The sequence below is a fragment of the Mustela lutreola genome, chromosome 4 (genome assembly GCF_030435805.1).
Source record: "Mustela lutreola isolate mMusLut2 chromosome 4, mMusLut2.pri, whole genome shotgun sequence".
NCBI classification, from domain to species: Eukaryota; Metazoa; Chordata; class Mammalia; order Carnivora; family Mustelidae; genus Mustela; species Mustela lutreola.
Window position 1 is genome coordinate 189,387,169 of NC_081293.1, and position 21,663 is coordinate 189,408,831.

General features: G+C 39.3%; 1 protein-coding gene across 4 annotated transcripts in view; it reads right to left on the bottom strand.

Moving 5' to 3' along the window:
• The window catches only part of BRAF (B-Raf proto-oncogene, serine/threonine kinase), a 179,146-nt gene extending 172,457 nt beyond the window's left edge, over positions 1–6,689 (bottom strand). For 2 of the 4 annotated variants that reach the window (XM_059172042.1, XM_059172046.1), the window contains exon 1: positions 6,333–6,689. In XM_059172042.1, the coding sequence (XP_059028025.1) occupies positions 6,333–6,464 (132 nt within the window). In that variant the 5' untranslated portion in view covers positions 6,465–6,689. The remainder of the gene's footprint in view (positions 1–6,332) is intronic. The other 2 variants (XM_059172044.1, XM_059172045.1) reach the window with 2 other exon arrangements.
• Positions 6,690–21,663: the final 14,974 nt, after the last annotated feature.

Below are 21,663 nucleotides of genomic sequence, written 5' to 3' on the forward strand. Positions count from 1 at the left end.
TGAAATTTCCCACACAGATTATTACAACTGAGAAGATTCATGCCAGTGCACATCTCTCTTCATACACAGAAGCTCTAAAATCTCTACAGCCATAAAACACTTTTTTTTTTCAAGGAGAGCAATATGTAAAGCAGAAAAATGAAGAACTTCAAGAGTTAAGATGTAGGGGGACTGAACATAGCCTTCAGTTAACCTCTGAAGAAGGCCTTTGAAACCCAAAAACAGTGTTTTTTAAAAATGCCCTTTGGAACCAACTGGTTGTCAATCTAGTAAACTGACTTATAAGTAGCATAGAAAAAGAGAACTGCAGGGCGCCCAGTCGGCTCCGTTGGTTGGGCCACTGCTTTTGGCTCAGGTCATGATTCCAGGGTCCTGGGATTGAGTCCCACATCAGGCTCTCTGCTCAGCGGGGAGCCCCTCTTTCTCTCTGCCTGCCTCTCTGCCTACTTGTGATCTCTGTCTGTCAAATAAATAAACAAAATCTTAAAAATAAAAAAAGAAAGAAAGAAAGAAAGAAAAAGAGAACTGCAAAGTACAAAAAAATAGAATGCATCATATGTATTAAGGTTCCATTCACTATTTCTTTCACTACAAATCTGAGTACCTACGTGCCAGATACTGTTGTAAAAGGTGAAGATAAAAAAAATGTTCAGTACAGACAAAATCTATTTCTCCTATGCACGTATTAGAGGAACTTAAAACCTGAATTTCTCACAGTGGTATATTACCCTGTAAAAACTACCATCCTATGGAACATTTGTCCCAAAAGTGCTGTCAATAACTACAGCCATATTACAAGAATGAAAATGATGTTTCATTTGACGTTACAGAGCTTCCAGAAGACAAAGTTAATTGAGTTCAGAGCAATTTTTCTATTCTGTATCAAGGATATTCCCAAGACCCAGAAAGGAATGTAATGTTACTGGGCATTCATTTCCCTCTATATGCATAGTCTTGATATGAGAAGAAACAAGACTAATAGTTTTTTAAGCCCAAGAGAAAACATGGAAACCAAAATAATCTCAGAGGGTAGAGGGTAGAAAAAATAATTGCTTAATGTTAGGGTGTAGGCTGTATTAAGCGTTTCTTCTACCATGCTAATTATGTATGATAGTAAAGTAGGTTGGTAGCCAAAAGAAACTAAAAAATAAAGACTACCTCCCAGAGTACGTCAATGCCTCCAGCAAATATTTAACAAAGGAATGGAACAAATGAGACTATCTTTTTGATTCTTACATTATCTATAACATTATGACTATAAAAGCACTGTTTGCCTTTAAAAAACAGAAAAGCTCCTATACAGGCTCACCTATTTTGAACTCAGTTCTCTAACTATTGCTGATCCTGACCTCACAGAATAACCAATGTGGGTAAAACAGAGAATGAGTAGAAAACTCAAATCAACTTCTGAATTAGACAAAATCAAGTAAGAATTACTGATAATAAAGGCTTACTGTAATGACAATTTGAAGAGGAAATATGGGAAGCATAGCAACATACTACATTTCCTAAAACAAGAGGATTGTGATACAAAATCTTCATTAAGTACGCAGCTAAATTAATAATATCAAGGTGTCTAAGAAAACAAAATGTAGGGCGCCTGGGTGGCTCAGTGGGTTAAAGCCTCTGTCTTCGGCTCAGGTTATGATCTCAGGGTCCTGGGATCGAGTCCCGCATCGGGCTCTCTGCTCAGCAGGGAGCCTGCTTCCTCCTCTCTCTGCCTGCCTCTCTGTCTACTTGTGATCTGTCTCTGTCAAAGAAATAAATAAAATTTAAAAAAAAAAAAAGAAAACAAAATGTATTTTCAATTCTAAAGGAGACGACAACTTTATTACTGGGGGAAAGGAAAAAGGAAGAAAGCTAAGCATCTGCCTCATTCTTCAACAGGTAAGCATGAAGTCTTAAGAAAATGTTAAATAAAATAAAAATAAAAAATAACAATGCAGCCTGCTCCTTTCCTCTCCTCCCCACCATTCACAGAACATAGGTTAACAATTGTTACAACAGCTTCCTATTCATCCTTATCAGGAAAGCAAAGGACAGAGAATTGAGAAAAGTCAAACTTCTCTGGCCTGTTATCCAAATATAATTTTTCTGGCCTATTATCCAAACAAGATTAAATCAAGTTTGCTCTTAGGTTTACTACATTCAAAGATCTGAGCATCCAGTACCAACATTCCTTTCTTATCTGTTTACTGATAAATGATTCCTTTAACAGTCAGCATGTGTGAGTGACTGATATCAGATAGTTTTCTAAATAAAAGGAGTAGAAGCCTAAAGAAGCGAAGGAAAGAGAAAGAGTACACAAAGAGACAACCAGAAATGCTAAAGACAAATAGCTCTTTTATAGTTATGCTTAACAGGTATGTTCTTTCCACCTTCAAAAATACCTAGACAAAGTATTAACAGCAAAACCAGAACTACACAAGCACACAGTATGCTAACGGGACTACCCCCTTTTAGGAGTATGAGGTAATCCAACCTGGTTTCACACTGCTAATAAAGATGAGTTTTAATACCCTGGACCATAAGATAAAGAAGATCCCATCCCAGAATACTGCTTAGTCAATGATTATAATTACACAACTTAACTAAGGCTGGTGATAAGAGATCTTGAAAACAATGTTAATTTTAATTGTAATGCAACTACAAGAAGCTCCTACTACAGATACACAGCAGAAGAATAGTTAATAAATATCACACTCTGGTAGAACACATTTTAAAAAATAAATGTATTTATTATATCATATAGTCATGCTATCCCATATTATACCATATGGTCATGGAAAGAAACATTGGGTAAATACAAATGGTCAGAAGTAAAGGTTTAATGCCCAAAGTGTAAGCACATTCATTTCATAAATATCTAATAAGCTCCTATCATTTACCAGAATATTCTATTTTGACATCTACAAAGTAATAGAAATACAGGACATGAAATCTGTTCACTTCCCAAAACAATTTAAAAACTAAAATCTACATTCTATGTTCAAAATGTTTGATAACAAGCAGTTAAAAAAACTCTAATATCCAAGAAAAATGATTAGTTTTAAAAAATGAAATGTAAAATATTTTGCTATATTAAGTTTAAAAATATTATAAAACCACATATACTGTATTATACAAACATTAAAAAAATTTTGGATACACACCAAAATGTTTAAACTAATTATATCCTAGTGGCAAGATTACAGATTTTTTCTTTTCTTTTTTTTTTTTTTGTACTTAGAGCTTTCTAATTTTTCAACAATGAATGTGCTTTCCCTCTATAGACAGAAATTTTAATGCAGCTGAAATTTCCCTCTGAGAAACTTTAAAAACAAAAACAGAAAACTATTTTACTGTCAGGCAAGGGAATTCTTTAGTATAAAATGTGTCATTTTACACAAGTATAACTTCATTTGTTTCCATGCACTTGGCAATTATATCTCTTCAAGTACACATAAGGAAGATAGTTCAATTAAAAGACCACGGTACATATCAGTTTGTACTGGATTAACAATACAACTTCAAATTTTAAATGATTTCTTGGAGGAATTTCTTCTGCCATCCATAACACTGATGTCTATATTCAAAAAAGATCCACTTTTAATCATTTATTCCCCTCCTCCCCAATGCGAATACCTTTATTATCAGCTCCTATCAGAAATTATAGAGGGAAAACTATTCATCACTAAACATTAAAACCTTAGAGAGGAGGAGGCAGTACAAAACACTTCTAATTGAATTTAGTTAGGAGTATCCTTTGTAGTTTCAGGAGATAACCAATATGCTTTCCAATGATTGGCAAATTTAAACTTAAATTCATTAGTGTAGTGGTTCTCAAGCATTGATACATGAGAAATGCCCAGGAAGTGTGCCAAAATACTGAAACTTACAGCACTCTCACCTACTGAATCAGAATCTTGAGTATAGAACTCAAAAAAAAAACTCAAAAAAACTTCAAATAAGATAGCAGAGACTGTACTTAACAAAAGACTTCTCTACATCATTGCAAACTGTTCTACTGAGCCTTAAAGTTCTCAATGTAAACAATGTTATAATCAGAGAATTACAATTTCATGACCCATACCCATTAATTTATCCATTCTTCTACTCTGTAATAGTCTTCAAAGTTACAATTCAACAAAACCACACAAACACTACAGAGTAAAGCAAGCCCAGAGGCACCTGTGCCTGGTAAGACAAAGGCATATCCGATTCATGGAAAAAATAGACAGCAGATGTGACCCCTAGTATTTAGCTATTAAAAACAATGTATCCTAAAAATAAATTTCCATGTCAACGGAACAAAGCTGTTTATAAATAAGAAGGAATGTGGAGGTGTGGGGAAGACAAGAGGAAGCTTCAGCAAGTCAAGAACCAAAAGCCAGGAAACAAGGCCAAATGAATGGTAACGGGCGACTAGGAAATGAGAATAAACTAGGAAATGGAAGAAGGGAAGAGCTCTATCCTTAGAATCCCAGAAGTTGGGGAAAATGAACAGATGTTAGAGGAAACTGATCCAAGCAAAAATGCAAACTAAAAATTAAGTGGAAAGTCGTGCAATTACGGAAGGAAAAAATGAAACAAGATGGGATCAGGAGGGAGACAAACCATAAGAGACTCTTAATCCCAAGAAACAAACTGAGGGTTGCTGGGGGGTTGGGGGTAGTGATAGGGTGGCTGGATTATGGACACTGGGGAGGGTATGTGCTATGGTGAGTGCTGTGAAACGTGTAAGCCTGATGATTCACAGACCTGTACCCCTGGGGCAAATAATACATTATATGTTAATTTTTTAAAAAGAAGATATGAAAACTTTAAATCAAATGATGGTATAGAACACATGATGCGCATAGATGGAAGTGGTATAAGAGGATGAAAAATTATTATTGTGAACAAACTAGAGCAAGCATATAGGATGAATTTCCAAAGATGATGAAGCAGGAAAAGGAGCATTGCACAGACAAGAATGAGGCGTTGAGAATTGGGAAACCAAATGTAAGCAGAAGGAAGGAAAGAGAACTTTGAGCAAAGTCAACGGAATAACTCACGTTATCTAATCAATTACAAAGCACAGTTATTATACTAAATAGTATCTCATAATTTGCAAAGTATAATAAAGGTGTTATTTTATACAGTACAACGCCAAATACTAAATGGAATAAATTTTCCCTAAAAACCGAACGTAAATAATTTGACCAAGTGGTAAGAGGCTGAATATTGCAAAAAACAGGCCGAGAGAAGGAGAAGCCAAAGCGGGAAAAGTGAAAGGTAAAAACTGGGACAAAAAGGAGGACAACAGAAAGAAATCAATCAAATCTATTTAAAAATGGGTAGGAAAAAATAAAGAGGTGTGAATACACAATGGAAGACTAACCAGAAAGTGTCTGTAATGCAAATGAAACCTGATGGAATCCTGACAGCTTCAGGATTCAGAAAGTAAGGATGGCGCTCCAAAGCGTCCAGACGGACTTGTAAAGATAACAGATAACAATGTTAGGGAGCAGCAGAATGATCCAGACGACCTGAAGAGAACTAGGGTAAGAGAGGTGCAAAAATGGTTTTAAGTAGAAACTAAGGCTAGAAGGCTGGCAGGTCCGACAACCGGCAAAAGAGCGGAGCAGCAGATGCGAATGGGTTGGGGGGAGGGTTACCACTCAGCGACAGAGCACAGAACTGGGGGCCTGACACCGGGATAAAAAGGAGAACGGAAACAGTGGGATTTAAGGCTGAACAAGTCAAGATTAAATCACAACCAACCGCTGGGTAAAACAGGTGAAGAGACATCCCCCAAACAAGTGGAAAAGTGGAGGGGAGAGCAGCGGCCTGAAAAGGGGGACATCAGGGAGAGAGGAGGGGTATGATGCGCCCCATCACTCCCGTGACCATATAATAATTCCAACAGCAACTCAAGCTGGGGTCCCGGCCCCGGCTACTAACCTACATCTTTTCACCTGGATGCCGCCACCCTCTCCTACCCCCCACCCCCAGAATAATGAAAACATCGAAGAGACGAGAGCCTGGCTACCTTCAGCCAGCCGTGACCTTCTCGGACCAACCCTGAGTCTCGCCCCCTACTGATAGCCTCCTGCTCAACCAATGCTGCCCGAATCCCCCAAGCTGGGGTGCGAGTCAGGGAAACCCCCCTGGGCCACTGTGTGTGTTTACGTAGCGAGGAGCTGCATGACGGATAGGAACAAGGCGGGGATGCCCATCTCCCACCCCGCAGAACCCAAAGAAGGATGTGGCTGAGGGCACCAGAGCCCCCACCGCCACCTCGTTCCCCCAAAAAACACCAGCCAGCCGAGCCCAGAGCTCGGAGGTGTGTAGGGTGCGCCGGCACTCACCTCCTCGGGAATGGCAGGGTCCGCAGCCGAAGAGGCCGCGGCGCCGGCGCCGGCCTCGGGCTCCATATCCCCGTTGAACAGAGCCTGGCCCTGCTCCGCGCCGCCGCCGCCGCCGCCGCTCAGCGCCGCCATCTTATAACCGAGAGCCGGGGCCGGAGCGACCGCTGCTGGGCGGGGAGGGGGAAGGGAGGCGGAGGGCGGGGGGGGGGGCGGGGGGAGGCGGAGGCGGAGGGCGGGGGGCGGCGGGGAGGGACGGCCGGGGCGGCGCCGGCGGCGGGAGGGCTCCTGGGCCACCTCAGGAACCGGCCCGCGGCCCCCGGCGCAGCCGAGCCTGAGGGGATTGGGGGAAGGACGCTAGGCGGGGGGCGGGGGAAGGGGGCGGAGACGACTAGAAGTCGCCGCGGCAACGGCGTCACCCCCGTGTCACGGCCGTGACGTCACCCGGGGTGCGTGACGTAATCGTAGGAGCGCCCTCGCGCCGTCGTCAGGGGAGGATTCCTTCCCCTCCTGCCCACCGTCGCGCGCGCACGTTTCCTCGGCTCCGCGGTTTCCATGGCTCCGATTTCCTACTTCATTCTCTTCTCGGTCTTAAACCTGTCTGTAATGTGGGATTTACTAGAAGAGCATGGGTGGTGTTGGAGGAGAAGTTAAAATCCTAGAGGGAGGAAGACGGGAAAGCCCATGCCACTTGTGTTTTTTTCCATTACAGCGAATGTGTCATAAAAATAAGATTTGAAACCCCAAGGTGGAAACATTCGAGGAGAATTTCATAGAAATGTATTTAAGAGCAGCTAAATCATCAGAATGATTTTGGTATCCGTTTCATTAAAGGATCTGGCCTGTTAAAGAGGGTCTAAATGGAAGTCTAAAAGCTTATCCCCATCGTTGAGAAATAAAACGTTTTCTTTAAGTGTGTTTTTCATCTTCCAGTCATTCTGGAAATGGAAAACTTTCCATATGCTAGTGCCTGCACAAGGCACAGCATTCTAGACATCTGGAGCATCAAAACTTTAATAATTTTTATTTTCAAGATAATTATTCAAAACATTTTAAATACTAGGTGCCTCGCATGAACAGAATATTCCAAGGTGTTAGCTGTGCAAAATATGCATCAAAACAAGAGAGGGGTTCACTTCCCTTTGTCAGGCCCAATTACAGAATGAAATTAAGGAAACCCAGTTCATTATTAAAAATACTTTTATCTTAAAGGAAGAGGGAATATTCAGGGGGAAAAATGAATGGAGAATAGAGGAAAGGAATATAACAGAAGTTACTGTGGGCTCCTAATGGTGTACAGTTTTAATCACCAAAGTAACATAAACATCAAGTCATGAGAAGCTTTGAGTGAACTACATTTTTTCTTCCCATGTGGAGGGAAGTCACCAGTGACCTCCTTACAGTATTCACCATGATTAAAGAGATCGAAAGCTGTCCTACTGACTCCTGAAGCTGAATGTCTGCATATTGATAGAGTCACTGTGAATCCAGGTACTCTAGAGATAAGGCATTGTGTGTGAGGCTGCTTGATTAATCAGAGTACTAATATTTCTCTACAATGAAAAATGGAAAGTAGAGACTATCAAGTGGGCATGATAGATTTGTTAGCATTGTTGTACCTTTTTCTTCCAAGTAGAAAAGTCTCCTTGAAGAACTAAATATAAATCAAAAAGAGGTTTGGCCATAAGAGACTCTTAATCTCACAAAACAAACTGAAGGTTGCTGGGGGAGGGGGTAGGGAGAGGGGGTTGGGTTATGGACTTTGGGGAAGGTATGTGCTATGGTGAGTGCTGTGAAGTGTGTAAACCTGGCGATTCACAGACCTGTACCCCTGGGGCTAATAATACATTATATGTTAGTAAAAAAAAAATTTTTTTTTTAAAGAGGTATGGCAAAAGAAGAGTAAATGAAAACTATTGTAAGGGTTAATGTCATCAAGCTATACTAGTCTGAAGCACTCTTCTTTACTGTAAGGACATACTTCTAAAATGACCAAAATAGCACCATTAGCCAGTCGTGGCACCTTTTACCCTTGATTTTATCAAAAACAACTTGCAGCACTTTTATTTCAACGGTCCTATTTCATTTTTTTTAAATCAGACACTAAAAAATTATGTCATTATGATACTTCCTCATAACATTCAAAGTTCTAAGATTTGTTTTCATTGGTTCCATTTTAAATTATAACCTTATCAGCAACAATCTGTAGCTCATATCCTACATAGTTATTTCTCCATAGGATGACTGATCTCATCCATTTAATAGTGATTCTTCTTAGCTTCTATTCACTCAATATTTTCTGCCCTTGTCTTTAAATTCTGGATATATCTTATTTGATTTCCCTAGGCTATTCTAAAGCCCCTACCAGATCCGGATGGGAAAATATGGAAAAGACATAAACTTTGGAATACAAAGATCAGTATCAACATGCCACATCTTGGCTGTATAATCTGAAAGAAGGTAAGTTTGAATCTCTGTTTGTTGTTGTTGTCTTAATCTATAAAAAGAAGGTGGTAATAATGTCAGCCCAACCTGCCTAACTATATCATTGCAAAGATCAGACATAGATTTTCCTTTAACAAAATATGAATACCTTCTTAGTCAGAATTCAGACAAGGCATAGCAGAGATGGCTTGTCTCTGCTCCATGAAGTCTAGGATCCTTAGCTGGGAAGGCTCAGTGCCCGGAGGTGTCTCAGTGGATGGAGACTGGAATAATCTGGAGGCATATTTCCTCATATGCCCAGAGATTGAGGCTGGTACCTCAGCTGGGGCAGTCAGCCACAATATCTAAGCATTCTTTCCTCTCGTGGCTTGAGCTTTCTTATAGCATGATTGCTTCAAAATAGACTTCTTACAAGGCAGGTAAGGGCTCCAAATGCTAGTCTTCCTCTAAGCAAGGTGAAAGCTGTATTTCATTTTATGACCTAGCCTCCAGAATCACACAGTATCACTTCTGTTGCATTTTATTTATTGATTTATTATTTTATTTATTTATTTTATTTATTTTTATCTTATTTTGTTTATTTTGGATATAGTAAGTCATTAAGTCTAGCCCAAATTCAAGGCAAAGGCGTATAAATCCTATATGGAAGAAGTGTCAAAGAACTTACAGTTGTATTTAATTTACAGACACGTTGTGTTTAGAATAAAGAACTAGCTATTCTAGAAATAGTTACTTATCCTCACCTTCTCCAGAGGGGATTCTATACTCAAATTCTCCTCCTTTTTATTATTGGGAATCAACAAGACCCATCTCAGTATAATAATGAAGAAGCCTTTACCTTCTTTCGTTAGCTTCTTACCACTGCATGCAAAAATAAATGCAGGTCCTTGACCATAGAATACAGCCAGTCTTCTCTTGGGTACTTCATGCCCCTGCAAATCCCAGTGCTTCCATAGGCAGGATGCTGTGCTGAAACTCTCTACCCAAAAATATAGTATTGTGTTCTTGGAGCGTGTAATGGGCCAAGCCAGTTTGTGATCTGCACAGAAACAGAAAAAACACCTCCTCCTTGTGCTATGGTGTATCATATGGGCATCAAATCAGTATTATTTTGCATTCTAAAGTTTTATAGTTTATTTTTTAATACATCTATTTTTTTAAAGATTTTACTTATTTATTGTCAGAGAAAGAGTACAAGCAGAGGGAGCAGCAGGCAGAAGGAGAAGTGGGTTCCCTGCTGAGCAAGGAGCCTGATGCAGTACTCCCAGGACCCTGGGATCATGACCTGAGCCAAAAAGCAGATGCTTAACTGACTGAGCCACCCAGCTATCCCATATGGACAATTTAATCAATGCGGTTCTTTTAGGTTTTGTTCACAGTCCCCTTATGCCCTTAGGCATTCCTGTATTCACAGGAAGCTAAATACACATCTAGGTGAGGAGCATCCCTCAGATCTTTGCTCCAGTTAATGTCTGGGACACCAAGAAGTCTTGCTCATCTATCTGACTCTCTTCCAGTTTATTTCTGACTTGTGTTTCTATCTTGAATCTTGCGTTCTAGTAGATACTGGATAGTCCCACTCATCATCTGGACCTGCCCAGTCAGGTCTGATCTACATTAATGTGGTCAACTCCTAGAAAACAAGCAAGCAGCTTCTAGGAAGCTTCTACAGCTCCAACCACATTCAATGATATATAGCTGATTACAATTTAATGTTTTCTTTATGAATCAAGGTCATCATGGTGAATTACACATCTTGTATTAATAGAAGGCTATTCTCAGAAGCTATTTAGGTATGAATAGAAAATAAAATCATAGAGTTGATGCAGGGCAGCCTTCCTGCCGAGAGATACTTGGAATCTTCTCAGTGGAATTTCAAACTCTATCCAAATATGATGGGGACCTCACTAAAATAATACATTAAATGGTAACTTTTTTTTCTTGACATTGTATTGAAACCCTCCTTTTATGATATCTATATTCTGGTCTGTTTTGCCTTTAGAGGAACACAGGGTAAGTCTATTTCTTATTCTGTGTAACTGCTTTCAAATATTTGAAGGGAGTTCTGTTTCCTTTAGTTCTTCCTCAAAGCATTTTCTCATCTTCCTGTGTACTATTCAATTTTCCTCTTAAAATGTGGTCCCAGAGCACCTCTGTGGCTCAGTCAGTTAAGCGTCCACCTTCAGCTCAGGTCATTATCTCAGAGTACAGGGATCAAGCCCTGCGTCTGGATCCCCGCTCAGCAGAGACTCTGTCCCTCATCCCTCTGCTGCTCCCCCTGCTTGTGCTCTCTCACTCTCTCTCTGGCAGAAAAATAAATAAAATCTTTTTAAAACAAACAACAACAAAAAAAAACATGGTCCTTTGCTTTGAACACCATTTCAGATTTGCTCCAACTGACAAAGAATAGAATCTCTGATTGCAATAATCTAGGACCCATGCTTTTGTTAATAAAATAAAAAATCATACCAGTACCATACCAATTGGTACCAATAGGTACGAATAATGGTACCTATGCAGCTTGGAGTCAACAAAAAAAATTTTGTGGTTTTTTTTTTTTTTTTAGTAAAATACTATTGCATCAAGTCTAGGTTTTCTCTCATCCCCTGTTGTCATGTCATGAATTAGGCACTGTTGTCATCCCCTCTACTGAACTCACATTCCTCAGGATTTTTTAATTCTTGAGGGAAGACTTTCCTTTTAGATTCATGAAATGTATTAGATATTATATTTCTTTCTTTCTTGAATTTTGAAAATAACTGCTTTATTGAGATATAATTCACATATCGTATGGATTTAAAGTAGATAACTCATAGGGTGCCTGGGTGACTTAGTCATTTAAGTGCCTGACTCTTGATTTCAGCTCCGGTCTTGATCTCAGGGTCTCAGTCTCAGGGTTATGACTTCAAGCCCTATGTTGGACTCCACACTACGGGTGGAGCCTATTTAAAAAATAAATAAAGTAGACAATTCACTGTTTTTTTCATTTTTTAAAATTTAAATTCAATTAGTTAACATATAGTATATTATTAGTTTCAGAGGTAGGGTTCAGTGACTCATCAGTCTTATGTAATGCCCAGTGCTCACTACATCACGTGCCCTCCTTAATGCTCATCTCCCCATTACCCCTCCCCCCATTCCCTCTCCTCCAGCAACCCCCAGTTTGTTCCCTATGATCTAGAGAGGAGAAGGGAGTTGGGGGAAATTGGAAGGAAAGGTGAACCATGAGAGACTATGGACTCTGAAAAACAGTCTGAGGGTTTTGGAGGGGCGAGGGGGTGGGAGGTTGGGGGAACCAGGTGGTGGGTATCGGAGAGGGCAGGGATTGCATGGAGCATTGGGTGTGGGGCAAAAACAATGAATACTGTTACGCTGAAAAGAAATTTAAAAAATTTTTTTAAAAAAGAGTCTCTTTTGGTTTGTCTACCTCTCTGGTTTTGTCTTGTTTTATTTTTTTCCTCCCTTGCCCTATGCTCCTCTGTTTCATTTCTTAAATTCCCCGAATGAGTGAAAGCATATGATAGACAATTCACTGATTTTTAGTATATCCCTCGAGTCAGGCAACCATCATCAAAATTAATTTTAGAACATCTTCATCACTCCAAATAGTACCCTAGATATTATATATTTTTAAAGATTTTATTTAGGGCGCCTGGGTGGCTCAGTGGATTAAGCCGCTGCCTTCGGCTCAGGTCATGATCTCAGGGTCCTGGGATCGAGTCCCACATCGGGCTCTCTGCTCAGCAGGGAGCCTGCTTCCCTCTCTCTCTGCCTGCCTCTGCCTACTTGTGATCTCTGTCTGTCAAATAAATAAATAAAATCTTTAAAAAACTTAAAAAATTAAAAAATAAATAAATAATATTTGACAGAGATCACAAGTGGGCAAGGAGGCAGGCAGAGAGAGAGGGAGAAGCAGGCTCCCTGCTGAGTGGAGAGCCCAATGCGGGGCTCCATCCCAGGACCTTGATCATGATCTGAGCTGAAGGCAGAGGTTTAACCCACTGAGCCACCCAGGCATCACCCCTTGATATGATATTTTTAACATTTACCAAGGATATTTGTATCAGTATGTTATTTCATGTTATAACATCTTGCTTATACTACTCTTCGTGTGTTAATAAGATACAGAGTTCTTTGAAATATTCTTTGTGAATTTGATAATTTGGATAATTAAAATTTTTTAAGTTTGATTTTATTGCATGTTACAGTAGACTATATACAGTATGCTACCTTTTGGCAAGAAGCAAGGGGAAGCTGTATATATAATGAAAAGAGCACCTGATAAGGAATGAGTAAGAATGTATAGAGGAGAATGAGACTTCTCTGAGTATATCTTTTAAGATAGTTTGACTTTATGGGACATGTGAGTAAGTGAATAAAAGTAAAATCTAACCAAATGAACCTAATGGTATATCACATTCATATGCAACCACACAGAAAAAGTGATTAATTCAAGTGGCTTTTGAATGTCATTTTCTGAATATAGAGTATAATGAACTTATGCCATGTTAAATTAGCTAAACTGGCACCATTTATCAGAAAGAATCCTCTTCCATCATATGTGACCTGCTCACTCACTCCAAAATATATCCCCTGAGATGGTCCAGAGCAAACTGCCTTCACCAGTGCTGTAAGATAATGCATTTATGAGGGGAACTCTTAGAGCATTCTGCTGGCTCTCATCGGTAAGCCAGAAATAACAATAATTGCTACCATTTCTATGGGATGCATGTTTAACTCTATGATGATGGGCTTCTCCTGCAGGACCCCCATCACTGACACTGTAATGACAGCCCAAGGTAGCAGCAGTCTGACTTGTTCTGCAGTCCCTCCTCATAGCTTCTAGCTCAACCTCACAGATTTCATTTTCGCCTTGTTTCTTCCACTTTACCTCTGTCTTTCTCTTCCTGACTGTCTGGCTGAAGATTTTCTGGATCCAGCATCAGACCCACAAACACCAGCCTTCCCTACACTGTTTAACCAGCTCCATGGTTGCCTGAGACCAAAGCTCTATAATACATTCCTTTTTAAAATATTTTTTAAAATTTGTTTACTTATTTATCTGAGAGAGAGAGAGAGAGCACAAGCAGGGGGAGGGGCAGAGGGAAGGGAGAAGCAGACTCCCCGCCAAGCAAGGAGCCCGCTGTGGGACCCTGTCTCAGGACACTGGGATCATGACCTGAGCTGAAGGTAGATGCCCAACCGAATGAGCCACCCAGATGCCCCTCTGTAACACATTCTTATTATTTATGTATCTTAACACTTTTTCTTCTGATTAACACTTCTTACTTCTTCTGTTCTTGGAATATGTTCCAAGAACAAAATGCACTACAAATGATTCTTTAACTTTATTAGGAGGCTTATTATTGGTAGTGATATTGGTTTTGTAATTCTTTTTTTTTTTTTTTTTGGTTATGTAATTTGAAACAATTTGTATTTATTGTGGAGAGAACAAATGAGTACATATGATGATGTTGGGAATCAAGGTTCTTACTATAGAAAAGGTTAGAAACAGATTACGAACAGAAGTTGAAGAAGAACCCTGTGATGCTAGATTTGAATTGTAATAATTGTATTAATACAAGATGTAGAGAAAAATAATGTGTCTGTGAACATGTGTGTATGTATAGTTTAAGAAGAATATATACTAGGGACACCTGGGTGGCTCAGTTGGTTAAGCAGCTGCCTTCAGCTCAGGTCATGATCCCAGCGTCCTGGGATCGAGTCCCACATCGGGCTCCTTGCTCCGCAGGGAGCCTGCTTCTCCCTCTAACTTTGCCTTCCACTCTGTCTGCCTGTGCTCGCTCTCGCTCACTCTCTCTCTGACAAATAAATAAATAAAATCTTTAAAAAAAATTTAAAAAAAAGAATATATACTAGTTATTATACAGAGAAGATGATAGAATTAGAGATGTACACTATATAATACATATACCATGTAAGTATATATAGTTATAAATGCTTAATCTGTATCTGTATTTACATTTATACCTACATATAATATATATAGGTATTTATATGTGTACTATATATATATGGTGTGTGTGTATACTTAAATATATAGATGTAGATATAGATTAGCTCTGTGCACTGAAGAGGTGCCTGGGAGTTATCAGTAGATATACTGGTGCCTGGTTCTTGATTTTTGAAATGCCATTCTCCACTATAAGTAATAAGGGCTCCTTTGAGAAATGGCTGATTCCAGATCTGGGGCAGGAAATGTATAAACTGAGCTTGTACAGTACGCACCTTGGTGTACTTCAGAGCAAGGGCATGATAGAATTAAGAAGAAATCACCATTTTGCCACTGCCAGTGTAATAATTACTCCAGGTGGGGACCATTGATAGTTGCTGAAACTCTTACTGGGTAAAAGAGTGTCGGGGATCAGGGCAGTCCTGTGGTTTCATAATGCTACCACACAGACCTCTCACTAATTATAAAAAGGGAAGCATATTTACAATAGCAGTCCCTCCGTTAACCAAGCTGATGGGGGATAATTCAACATTATGCGACAAGTCCTGATGTGGTGCACATTCTCTGTAGTATTGGGGCCAAATAATGTTAAACTGAACATAAGCATGAGGAAACCATCAAATCCAGAATGTGGGAGATTAGAGAAGACAAACAACTCTAACTCTTCAAAAATTCAATATCATGGGAGCACCTGGGTAGGTCAGTTGGTTAGTCATCCGACTCTTGATTTCAGTTCAGGTCACGATCTTGGGTTCGTGGGATTGAACCCCATGTCAGGTTCTGCACTGGGCATGGAACCTCCTTGTCCTGCTCCCTCTACTTCTCCCATCCCCATCTCTAAAATAAATAAATAAAATCTTTTTTTAAAAAGATTTAAAAAATTCAAGATTATGAAAAACAAAAAAGTCAAGGGCAGAAAGTCAAAAGAACTGTTCCACATTAAAAGACATTAAAGAAAAAAAAGATTAAAGAGCTTTAACAACCAAATGCAATGATAACTGAATACTGGATAAGATAAACTAGAAGAGACATTTTTGGGACAATTGGGGAACTTAAACATGAGTTATATATTAAATAATAATTATGAATGAATGTGAATTAATGTTGATATCCTTATTTTTATAAGATGAATGGTGAAGTGTTTAAGGCTGAAATACTGTTATATCTGCAATTTACTTTAAGATGGTTCAGAAAGAAATGGCGATAAAGAAAAGGCAACAATTTGGGGTGCCTGGGTGGCTCAGTGGGTTAAAGCCTCTGCCTTCGGCTCAGGTCGTGATCCCAGGGTCCTGGGATTGAGCCCCACATTGGGCTCTCTGCTCAGCAGGGAGCCTGCTTCCCCCTCTCTCTCTGCTACCTCTCTGCCTACTTGTGATCTCTGTCAAATAAATAAATAAAATCTTTTAAAAAAAAAGAAAAGGCAACAATTTATTGACAATTAGGGAATCTAGATAAAGGATATGGTCATTTGTAGTATTATTTTGACTTTTCTGTATATTTGATATTTTTTTTAAATATCAAAGGGAGGAGGGGTGTTTCTGGCTGGCTCAGTTGGTAGAGCATATAGCTGCTCTTCCTCTCAGGGTTGTGGGTTTGACCCCCATGTTGGGTGCAGAGATTACTTAAAATTAAAATCTTTAGGGGTGCCTTGATAACTCAGTCTGTTGAGTGTTCAACTCTTGATTTCCACTCACGTCATGAGATAGAGCCTCATGTGAGGCTCTGTGCCCAGTGGGAAGTCTGCTTGAGATTCTCTCCTCCTCTCCTGGTGCTTTCACCCTCATTCTCTCTCTCAAATAAATAAACAAACAAATCTTTAAAAAATACATAAAATCTTTTATAAATGTTGGAGGAAATTTCTTTTTTATTATATAAAAGCAGTGCATACTTACAATAATAAAACATTATCATCAGTTTCCAAAGGAATGTTTTTTCAGGCAATTAAAAACTTGCTAGTCATCTACTACTATTAATATTACATTAAGTTTTACCTTCTTCGTAGCTTTATTGTCCTCTTACATAGGATTATTCCTGAGAAATCTAGTTTTATAATGCTTTATATTTTCTGATATAGTGGACTTAAACCTTTTTGTGTCATGATTCATAGATGATAAGAAAAATTTTTGGTGTGTCTCATTCAGGTTTTAGTAAGATCCTATAATGTATCTCTACATATCAGATAGGAATCTTCTCTTATCTTAAATGTTGTTATATTACTCTACATATGTATTTGTAATACATTTTTATTATAAATATTTGTAGCAACACCTCTCCTGGTAACTTCTTGTTCTTAAGATATATGGTGTCTCATAGTTCATTTCTTCTTCATTTCTTTCGTTCATTCAACAAATACTTACTGGATACCTGCTCAGTGCCAGGAAATATGCTAAGCTTTTATGTAATCTGAATAATGAGAGTCTCAGATTTTTTGTTGGTTTGTCTTAACATTTACCATTGTTCTGGGAGAGCCTTGTAGACAGTAGACTGTTTCTTGTTTTTTGTTCTTAAGGCAAATTGGTTATTTTTTATTTATTTATTTTTCAAAGAGAGAGCAAGAGAGTGATTGGGAGGGGCAGAGGAAAAGGGAGAGAGAATCCTAAGCAGGCTCCATGCCCAGTGCAGAGCCCAGCATGAGGCTCAATCCCATGACCCTGAGATGTTGAGCTGAGCCTAAATCAAGAGTCGGAGCTTAAATTGGTTGAGCAACCCGTGCTCCCCCACAGTAGACTGTCAACGAGCAAATATCTAACAGTTCCCAACTGTTACAGACATCACAATGATCACTGTCATGTTTAAGGTCTCTAATGCTGATGTTCGAATCTGTGTTTTGCTTTATGTCTTCTTCTGAGATACAGAGACCGTTCTGTAAGATCTTGCTTCCTAAATCACAGAGGAAAAAGAGGCATTAAGACATGAACTCTCTAACTCCCCCCAACACAAACTTCTATGCATATTTTAACCATTCTTACCTTCTTCCTTACCTGACAGCATGAGGTGTTGCTCCTCTTTCTATATTTGATACTGTTAGCTGTTTACTTTTTCTTGAAAATCGCTAATGCCTGAGATTTCATGATCCCACATGCTCCCGGTTCTTCTCAAAAAAGGTCAGTTCTTTCTTGGCTTCTTTTTGGGTTCAGTTTTCACCATTGGGAGCTTCACTGGGGAAAGACGACTCTATGCTTTGCCCATTTCTTTCCTCACAGAACTCCTTTACCCTTGTACCCATCCCATAGATTTTATTTACAATGATGATTTCTAGATATGTAGCATAGTCTAGATAACTCCGCCTGGGCTCAAACTCTAGTATCCAACTTCCTACTTCAAGTCTCTACCTAAATGTGTCACAGGCGTTACAAACTCCACAGATCCCAGACTGAGCCCTATATTCCCCACTTTATGCTCTAACAGCTGCTCAACCTCTATTTTTCTTTTTTAATTTTAGTTGGTGCCACCACCTTTTGACTTTTTTATTTAAAAATAAATACGGGGGCGGGGGCACCTTGGTGACTCAGTGGATTAAGCCTCCACCTTCAGCTCAGGTCATGATCTCAGGGTCCTGGGACCAAGCCCCTCTCAGACTCTCTTCTCAGCGGGGAGTCTGCTTCACCACCTGCCTCACTGCCTGCTTGTGATCTCTGTCTGTCAAATAAATAAATAAAATCTTTATAAATAAATAACTAAATACGGGGGTACCTGGGTGGCTCAGTTGGTTAAGCATTGAGTCTTGATTTTGGCTCTGGTCATGATCTCAGAGTTGTGAGATTGAGCTTTCCATCAGACTCTGCACTGAGCATGGAGCCTGCTTAAAATTCTCTCTCCTCGAGGTGCGGGGGCAGCTCATTGGGTTAAAGGCTCTGCCTTCGGCTCAGGTCATGATCCCAGGTTCCTGGGATTGAGCCCCGGATCTGCTTCCATTCTTCTCTCTCTGCCTTACTCTCTGCCTACTTGTGATCTCTGTCAAATAAATAAATAAATAAATAAATAAATAATTTTAGAAAATGTTAAAAAAAAGATTCTCTCTCCTTCTGCCTCTCTCACTCTCTCTCTCTCTAAAAAACAAAAAAAGTTAGAAAAATGATAAATACTAATCCCCACCCCAAAAACAAGAGAACAACAAACTACCTTTTGGGGGTGATAGATATGTTTATTACCTTGTTTGTATTATATCCCGGGTGTATGCCTATGTCCAAGGAACTCATCAAAATGTACATCTTAAATATGTGCAACCTTTTGTATATTAAATTTATCTCAATAAACTTTTTTTTAAATTAAAGAAAAAGATAAATACTAATTTCATATTCTCTGTTACCAATGTAACAAAAATCTTTGAGGTAATCCTTGTAATCTTTTTAAATATTTGAATCCAGTTACTTTTGAAGTTTTTCAACAACAGATTGGCAAATGTATGTCTTTTCACCTTCATATCTTTTGCATGTTGGGTGTCCTCCTCAGAAGGAAAACTGGACTTTTCCTTTTTAAAACTCTTTTATTTATTATTTGGTTACCTTTTAAACTTTTTCTTCCAAGATCTTGGTTTTTGGTTTTGGCATTTGCCAGGATTACTTCTTGCTCTGTTATTATAATGAATCAATATTGGGCTTAGTCAAATGTTAATTTAACAATTTGATAAATATATTGATATATAACTGTGTGTATATGTACCTGGTTGGCTCAGTTGGTTAAGCTACACTGCCTTCAGCTCAGGTCCTGATCCTGGAATCCCAGGATTGAGTCCCGCTCCCTGCTCAGCAGGGGGTCTGCTTCTCTCTCTGACCTTACACCTCTCATGCTCACTTGCTCTCATTCTCTCTCTCTCAAACAAATAAATAAAATCTTTAAAAATAAAAAATAAAGTTTGTAAGCAGGCGACCGTGGGTGGGGGCAGGGCCACAGTGGTGGCAGATGGCCAGGCTGGACTCAACCAGATGCTCTTACTGCTGCTGATTTACAGAAGATTAATAATCTAGACAGTAGCTTCATAATATTACTCCACCTTCAGAAGTTTTTCGGTCTATAGATCCAGACTAAAACTCCCAACCTTGTATGGAAATGTGCTTAGAGATGTCTCTAGCTAAAAGTGAGTAAGCTAAAGATTGACACAATAAAGAAATTTAAAATGCTGCTGCTTCAAGAACGGGTGGCTGAGTATTGAAGCATTCAGGATGAGGATCACCTGTCTTCATAACTAGTTTATTTTTACTGGGTCTGAAGGTATCTACTCCCTTCATTGAATTGCCATGCCTGTTACAAGGTGTTTGTGAGCAATAAACACTATTAAAGGTTTTTTAATAATGTGGAACTGAACCAATTATTTCAAGGCCATTATAATTTCCTCAAGACACTTGTCCTTGTAATTTGACTTTGCTGGATGTTGAAAACTTGAAGTAATGGGAGGTGTAAAATCAGTTTTCCTTTCTCTTTCCCTGAAGATTTATTTCACTGGGAAGTTTACAGCATATAGTTAGTTACACATCGTTGGGTATGATTTATTTAATTATCCTCTGTGGGAAATAAAAATTAAAAGTTATGAAGTTGCATTTCTAGAATGGGTCTAGATATAAAGCAAGTGCCCCATTTTTTCCATCTCAATACATTACGTACATACATACATATATAAAGTTACAATTAAAATAACCACAGATCTTAAGTGTTCTGATTTAGTTATGTGTTTCTTTGCCCTTTTGGATGACAGCTGGAGAAGATACATGGAGATGTTGGTGCATTATGCATGGAGGTGAATTATACCTACCACTTGCTTATTTCTGTGGCAAAGAAAGATTTAGTTAGTGGGAGATAGTGTTGAGAGTTGCTTAAAGGAGATGAAGAATGAATGGGGGGAAGCTGATGGGATATTTTGGTGAGAGTCTTTTTGTGGTCCTGGGCTTGAGAACCTGCAAAGCAAAGTCCTATGGATGTGGAGAGCAGGCCTTTCTCCCCATATCTGCACAGAATTCAGCCTGTTTTGGCAATGTGTAGACAGTGACTCTGGGACTCCCAGTGGGCTGTGTCTTTGGCATGAGTAGTGGAGAACCTGCGAAGGGCACCCTCAACAATAGCATGAGTTGTTCTCCTTCAGACAATGTCAAAGACAGTGGACAATGGCCAGGAGCAATTGAAACAGAAGAGGAAGAATATAGTAGATCCCAAGTGGGAACTGGTTTGTGAACACCTGGAAGGTGCAGGGTCGACATTACATTATTGCAGGGACACCATTCATATTTTGTTCAGTATAAATCTCATTTGTGCTTCAGGGAGTAACGTTTACCCAGGACACAATATCAGTCACACCCCCTGGAATTGGGCAATGTGGCTGCCTGGTCCTGGGAAGCATTCCTTTTGGAGACTCCCAGAAATAATTACAGGCTTCTATACATGGGCTGCTGAGGTTCAAACTATCAACTGGTAGGGACTTAAACCACTGTGATTTTGAATTTTCAGTTAATATGTCTTCATTTTAGTCATATGGTCTAATAACATTTGGGAATCCTAGCTGCTTGATTTCATACTGTTCTTGTCAGATATTGCTGTGTTCTCTTATAGCAGAGGCCCAGCTGGAGTCTAAGCAGTGTTCCAGATTCAGGTGTATTTGGAGGACTGGTGGGACATGCCTGCCAGTAGCCCATTTACATGAGGGCTTGGAATGACTTGTAGATGGGTCAAGGTCCATGAGCCAGTGTTGCATAGAGTGATTCTGGTAATAGTATATTATCTGTATTTAGATTATTCTCCATTCTTGCAGTTTTTACTCATACCCGAATTTTGAGGTAAATCTGCAAAACGGTCACATTTAATTTAAATCTGTTCAGTATGGAGTTGAAAGTAAACTCCAGTGGAAGAATCACAGTGTAGACCATTCTGTGGTGAGGCCATGCTATCTGAAGGAAAGAGTTATACATCTTTGAGAAACATTTCTTG